The sequence below is a fragment of the Amaranthus tricolor genome, chromosome 6 (assembly GCF_026212465.1).
Source record: "Amaranthus tricolor cultivar Red isolate AtriRed21 chromosome 6, ASM2621246v1, whole genome shotgun sequence".
Taxonomy (NCBI): domain Eukaryota; kingdom Viridiplantae; phylum Streptophyta; class Magnoliopsida; order Caryophyllales; family Amaranthaceae; genus Amaranthus; species Amaranthus tricolor.
The window spans coordinates 3,700,086-3,707,585 of NC_080052.1; the positions used below are offsets into that span (position 1 = coordinate 3,700,086).

Here is a 7,500-nt window from a genome sequence, read left to right on the forward strand (position 1 = left end):
TTTAATATTTTACATAATATTATCAAGCTGGAATCTAAAAGAAATAACTAATTCTTCAATAAAAATGTTTAAATTACATATATGCATCACTAAGGCTCCGTTTGCTTTGATTAATTTTTTCCGATTCAACTGATTTTACAAATTAAAACTAATTTATATTGATTGCAACTAAATTTTACTAATTGAAACTATTTAAATTGATTTTTAGTTATTAATAAAAACTAGATATTACCGACTAAAAATAATTTTTACTGATTAAAACTGAGTTTTACTGAGATTTTACTGATCAATATTGATTTTTACTAATTGTAATTAATTTTTACTGAACTTATTTTTTGAAGAAATAAATAGAACCGTGCGATATTTATAATTTCCTTAGTTGATTTTTTACGAAAAGATAATTCACTTTCATTCATTTAAACTACTTCATTGATATATACTTAATTTTAACTCACCATATTGTAAAAGTATATCAATTTTTGTATGGTAGTACATAATTACTAACTACACATATATTTATCTCTCAAAAACCAATTAGGACTAATTTACATATAATTTTACTAGTTAAATTAATTTGCACTAAATGTTTTTAACATACACGATACAAGTTTGCTTAATGAAATTGAACGTTGCGAATTGAAACAGTTTTTCACTTAGTTATTCCTATTAAATATTTTTATGAAAAGTTGAAGATAAAATGGCCTATTGACGGTGAGAATCCGAAAACATTTTTGACTACTGTAAACTAAAAGTTCTTTTTATCATCATACCAAATTTTTAAAATATTTAGCAATGCTTCCATCCAACCGAATTTGCTTTATAAGCATTTAATGGGAAAACTATTAAAAGTATAAAAATAAATATTACGAGGTAATAATAAAAATACGTGGATAAAATTAAATTAAATTGTAAGTTAAATATCATTTGGTGAGGAAACCAATATTAAAGAGATAAAAATAAATATTGTGAGGTTATAAGTGAAATATATGGATGAAATGAAATTGAAAGTTTGGTGGAAAAACTATTAATAAAGAGATATGAATAAATATTGTAGGTAATAAGCGAAATATGTGGATGAAATAAAATTGTAAGTTAAATGTCATTTGGTGGGAAAGCCAATATTAAAGAGATAAAAATAAATAATGAGAGGCACTAAACGAAATATGTGGATGAAATGAAATTGTAAGTTAAATGTCATTTGGCAGGGAGGCTAATATTAAAGAGATAAAAATAAATATTATGACGTAGTAAGCGAAATATATGAATGAAATGAAATTGTAAGTTAATTGTGTGAATGATAATTAAAAACGAATGTAAATTATAATTAAATTTAACGAGAGAAATAAAAAACAAAATGGGACAAATTTCTTGTACACATATACTTCGATGAAATAATATAAAATATTAATACCTTGTTTGTCGAGCCAATTGATGCAAACATCATTTTTTTCATGACTCTCTTCTACATCTCCTTCTTGTAGCATAGATGGTGAGATCAAAGGACCAATGGGAAGAATGGGTTTGAATTGCTCCATGGAGTTGACCAAGCTTTGTTCTATATCACAAAAAGAACTACCAAATATCCATTTGTAATGGTTTAGGTTACTCATGGTTTTCATAACAACATTTAAGAAATGAGGGGGGCTACTTGGAAGGATAAAAGTTGGAAGATTCTCATTCTTAAGCAATGGTAATCCTAGAATTTCAATTTCATTATTTGGATCATCCAATGCAAGAAATTGGGATGGTGTTTTATGATAATGATAATATATGCAATAAGTTGCACAAGATTGAACCCATAGCATAGCACAAGGAAGGTTGTGTATGCATGCAACACTAGTAACCCAAGGTACAAAACAATTGTTAATAATACATGCAAATCGTTTACCTTTGTCTTCAAGGTTAGAAATTAGGTACGATAGGTTTTTTACACCATTCGTAGGAAGGTACTCTTCTAACAAGATACCTAGATTTGAGTCGCGGTCAAGTCCATCATCTAAGCCGTCATCAAAGAATTCAAAGTCAATGAAGTTGGTTCGGTTGGCTAACCCCTTATCTATATGTTCTCGAGCATGGCTAGTTGTGGCTAAGGTTACATGTATACCTTTTGAAGTGAGAAGTTTTGCAAAATGAACCATAGGGTTTATGTGACCATGGTAAAACAATGAGACCATTAAAACATGGATTTCTTTAGGTTGAGCCATTTTTTTAAACAATAAGAATTTAGGGTGGGTTATAATTGTATGTAGGGAGGGATTATATAGATTGTGAAAATGACCATCTTTTATTGAGGTAAACGTGGAAAAGCAAAGGGATAGACATGCATTAGATGTGAATATAGAAGATTTTACGGAGTAGTTACAATTTATGTATATACAATTAGGATATTATTTATTATATTTAAAATGATTCCTAAAATGATAATTAGTGCATCTTCTTTGATAAATTATTCCAAAAATATTTGATTGTTAAACAAACTACATTTATAATTTGGACAAAATCATGATCTTACACCATATGTAGAGGATTTTTTTATGTAATTATAATGTGATACTTGTTTTCATATGATTTTTCAATGTAATAATCATGATTGATATCATATCGTAAGTGATAGAAGTGCTTAAACCAATTTGAAAAGATAAATCACATTTGTTTTTTATTTTAATTTCAAGCCATAACTGATAGAGATGTACGTAGTCTTCTAGACTACACATTCAATTTCGGGCACTGAGAGCTAGCTATAACTTTATCAACTAAGTTATTTTTACTGATTTGAATTTATTATTTATTGATTTCTTCTTCGTACAATTGATTTTATTTTTAATAAAGTTATAATTTTTACAAAACCAATCAAGCTTATTTTTATTGAAATAAACTTTATTTTACTAAATATAATGCACTTAAGATTAGAACTCATTCTCATTACTTCATTTTTGTGAAACAAACTTATTTTATTAATATATATATTTACAATTAGGGTATGTTTTATATGCCTTATTTGAGTAACAAATTAATCAAGAGTCAATAAATTTAAAATGTTTCACATGATAGATTTGTAAATAAATTTCACATATCGTATACAAAATTTTGATAAAGGTTAAAAAATTAATATGTAGTCTACTTTGCTTCACTTTTGATTTTATTCAAGCGAACTTAAGTAGTTATTTGGAATTATGACACGTTATAAGTTGTTCATTTTAGAGAATTTATGTTGAGATAAGGGACAATAAGTTCGTACATATACAATATATATTAAAAGTCCAAAGACGTAAATTAAAGGACATTGGAGTTATCGGATATTTGAGAATTTATGGAAATTGTTACAATGGAATCAGAGAAACTTGTGAATTACTTTTATAAATGAAAAAAAGATTAGATTTGGTTTTGTTTGAAAGTGGTGTATGATATGAGGTATATTAGGAGTATTTTTGTGGTTAATTAATTAAGAATTGAAAATTTAATTTGTTGTTAATTCATTAATTGTTGTGGTTATAATGAACTATGAAAATGTGATACGTTATGATTGCTATAGAGGGATCTACTGTTGCAAATATGGATAAATTGCATAGACAATTTTGGTTGTAGAATGTGGTGAAATTTCTAACACTTGTTAACATATGTAACTTATTTGTCGAAATTTTAATTTTTTGGCTACGTTTTGGCCTTAAAATGTCTTAAAAATACTTTGGAGGTGTTTGGTTTGAGGAGTGGTAATGGAATGGATTGGAATTGGTTTAGAAGGTGTAATAGTAACAATTACCGTTACTTTGTTTCTTGTTTGGTTTATCAATGAAAATGAAAACACATGCTTTACTTATTTATAGAAGCTTATAAGACTGAAGAGAGAAAAAGCTATCCAAGGAGATAGAGAGGGATGAGGCCCACAACCATGAGTGACAAAGAGGGAAAAGGGAAGCAAAGATATGGATTACCAGAGCTTGTAAGCATTAACTAATTGTTACCGTATGTTGAACAACGGAAACAAAGAAATCGATCAGTTACTTCCATGTAACAGATTCCGTTATCAAAACAGCAAAACAAACACTTAGAAAAAGAATGGATTACTTGAATCCGTTTCCAGATTATATTTTTGCAAAAACAAACATGCACTTAGAATTTTTTAAAAATTATGAAACTTGATCGCCAAAGATTTTGATATGTTTCAAAAGCAAGTTGAATTTTTTATTTGATGTGTGTAGAGTGTTGAACCGGAATGTGCAGTAGCTAAATTAATAGTTTTTAATTAATAGTGATAAGTTATGATTTGTGTTCGTTTTGTGAAATCAACAGAAAAATAATATGATGATATATAGGATGTATTGTTTATGTTTGAGGTTTAAAACATGTTCACATGTTCCTTATGTGTTTCCTTAGGACAACAATTTATGTAAGGTGCGTAACATGAACTTTTGTACTTCATAGCATCCTTAACATGGATGACTTCAGACTCAAGCATTTCTTTAAAGTAGTCCTCGGAATAGTATTTTTCTTTCATATAGACCACAATCAATAAAACAAATGAACCCACATAGACTATGGTTTGTGCGTAAGGTAAAGAACAAAAGTGTAGAACAAAAGAGTAGAACTAAGTCAAACAGAAGAACTTCATTTCAGAAAATCACATAATGATGAAATACACACCATGAAAGTCAAACACAAGAAACACGACTTGTTTGATTATCTATACTAATTGGTGGGAATATAAATGATTTGTAGTGTAATATTTTTATGATATATGTCATGTCATTCCCATGGTAATAAATTCTTGATACTAAAAAGGTTTTTTATTCACAGTTTTTCATTACCACCTAATACCTCATATTCAAATGATAATACGTTGAAATGAATTTTATAAATAAAATGAGATTGTTGAAGAAGAATATATAAACATAATCAATAAATTTTTCAAAAGATAATCCTACCAAAATCACACTAATTTTCCATTATCTTATCCACCATTTAGTAAGGATTGATAACTATGACACACAATAAAGCCCCAACTTGATAAAATTTTCGATCGAGTACACATGTTAATGCAGAAAAGCCACTGCCGCGGTTCATCAATGCTTGGTAATTGAAACTAAAATAAAAATGTTATACTTTCTCCGTTCCAAATTACTTGCAACATTTGCATAGTAATACTATTTGTCAAAATTTCATTTACGTATTTATTTGTGCATAAGAAATAATATAATCATGTGAGATTTTGTTTGATTCGTCTTAAAGTCTAATTTTTATAAGTTTTGTCTAGCGAAAATAAAGATATTTAGTATCGAATTATACCTTAAATAACGTGTAAAAATTAATGTTACTAGTAATTTGAAACGGAGGAAGTAAATTTTAAGTCCCACATTGATAAAATTATAAAAAGGTCACGTATGCCATGTCTAACACTTTTTGGATCGCGACTAGATTGCATTTTCAAATATCCAAAAAATAGTATATGGATTTCCAAATTCAAATCGATTTATCATCCGGTTTTATACACCCCTACTTTTAGCCATTGAAAGACCTTAAAGTCTCATACTTTTAAGAAAAGTTTATCTTTTTTAAAACCAAAGTCGTGTAGCTGTTAATGCAACATTTTTAGGTTTGGATAATTTTCCGCAGACACATATGTTAAGTAAGATTATTTTAATATAGTAAAAAATTAAGGAAAATTGTCAATGCTATCCATGTGTATTAGCACTTTATTTATGATATCCCTAAGTTTTTTGGATTCTCATGATACCCTGTATTATTCAACATTTTTCAACTGTGGCGTTATTGCTTTTTCGCTAAAATATCATTAACTATTTACATTTTCCTTTATTCTTTAATTTAAAAAGCTTAAAACATTAGAAAAACAAGGAAAATTTCACATGATAGCAGCCAGTGTTCATGAAGAGCCAGTGGTAGCACTTTTTTAAGAAAATTCCACATGGTAGCATCCAGTTTATGCACAAACTAATTGCCGTAGCATTTTCCGTTAAGTTCTTGTTAAATTTTGTTTAATTCATCATTTTATAAGTTTTTTCCACATACATGGTAGCATCCTATTTTTGTTTAATTCACATTTTTAACGTTTAATTCACCAATTTAATGTTTAATTCACCGTTTAATTCATTAACACCCATAAATGTTGTAATAATTTTGTTTTCATTCAAATTGTTGCCATTATAAAGTTCAAAAGGTAAGTAGCCAAACACTAATACTATTACATATTTACTTCAAGCACTAGTACATATGTTCACAGTTCAAAAACTACTATTATCAAAGTTCAAAGTTGCATATCAATAGTTCAAAAGGTGTCTTCCAAACACTAATACATATTTACTTAATTAGCACTAATACATATTTACTTCAAACACTAGTACATATGTTCACAGTTCAAAAACTACTATTATCAAAGTTCAAAGTTGCATATCTAGCACTAAGACGTATTTACATAACTATATTTAGGATGCTTTTGAAGATGACGGCATAGAAATCGTCCTTTTACCATTCTTTTGCTTAGCCGTCAATCCACCCTTGCAAGTCTTCACATTGTGTCCAAAATCCTTGTATATACTACACTTTACAGTCTTAGACCTTTTCCCCTTTCGTTCTTCGTCTGCTTCCCTCTTTCTATTCTTTACAGGTCTTTCAATTGCTCTCTTTATCATTGGTGGCTTAATTAGTGGGAACTGCATTTCTGGCCAATGCTCAGGGTCTGGAATAGATCTAATAGTGCTTGCATATACTTGCTTGTACATTTTGCAACTGTACCAATCACTGCAAAACCTTATGGGATCTTGGCTTGAATGTAGAATGGCCCTCACAGCATGCTTGCAAGGGATCCCAGTGAGTTGCCATGCGTTGCACATGCATGTTCTATCATTTAAGCTCGCAGACAAGGTTTACCATCTTTAATCTCATAAAATCCATCACCAGAATTGAAAACCTTACATGTTCTTGAGTCCGAAATTAGGGACTTCACTCGCTTCACTATATTAGGACAGAAATCAGTGTCTATCCAGTTTTCACTCTTTTCCTTTCTTGTGGCCATTCTTACCATAGTTACTCTCCTTATACCTATCACACAAATGCACCTTATTCAACTTCATGGATTTCAATTTATAAAGCAAGAAATTTATGATTTACAACAAAAAAGTTTAAAGCATAGATTACCCTCAAGTAGTGTTAAAATAGGTTTGCACCTATCAACTCCAAGAGTTGCATTGAAGCTCTCAACAAAGTTCGTTTTGTTCTCGTTACAACAGACATTAGGGTCAAATGCATACTTTGTCCATCTTGATTGATCTCCAATATCTGCAAGCCACTCCCTTGCCGTAGGGTCGCATCGTTAATGGCTTTCATAGCTTTCTTGAACTTAAATAGAGAAGTGGCATTCACAGCCCTCCAAAATAGTGCATACATCAACGACCCTGGATATTTTTTTCGAGTTTGCAGATAAATGCTTGCAGCAATATCTCCTCCTAGTAGTTGGCCATAGCTCATTCAAGGCTATCTCAATTCCCT

The 7,500-nt window shown here is 29.4% G+C and overlaps 3 protein-coding genes across 3 annotated transcripts in view; all 3 read right to left on the reverse strand.

The window, feature by feature from the left end:
• LOC130815002 (UDP-glycosyltransferase 84B2-like) overlaps window positions 1–2,204 on the reverse strand; it is a 3,319-nt gene extending 1,115 nt beyond the window's left edge. Inside the window, exon 1 of the mRNA XM_057681322.1 lies at window positions 1,412–2,204. Coding sequence (XP_057537305.1) covers window positions 1,412–2,204 — 793 coding nt within the window. The remainder of the gene's footprint in view (window positions 1–1,411) is intronic.
• Window positions 2,205–6,437: 4,233 nt separating this feature from the next.
• LOC130815003 (uncharacterized) lies at window positions 6,438–6,845 on the reverse strand. Its single transcript, XM_057681324.1, has one exon. It carries the CDS (start codon window positions 6,843–6,845, stop codon window positions 6,438–6,440), a length of 408 nt encoding a protein of 135 aa, XP_057537307.1.
• A 14-nt stretch (window positions 6,846–6,859) lies between these two features.
• The window catches only part of LOC130815004 (uncharacterized), a 1,066-nt gene continuing 425 nt past the window's right edge, over window positions 6,860–7,500 (reverse strand). The window contains exons 2-4 of the mRNA XM_057681325.1: window positions 7,397–7,498; window positions 7,179–7,350; window positions 6,860–7,053 (exon numbers count right to left, since the gene is read on the reverse strand). Coding sequence (XP_057537308.1) covers window positions 6,860–7,053; window positions 7,179–7,350; window positions 7,397–7,498 — 468 coding nt within the window. The remainder of the gene's footprint in view (window positions 7,054–7,178; window positions 7,351–7,396; window positions 7,499–7,500) is intronic.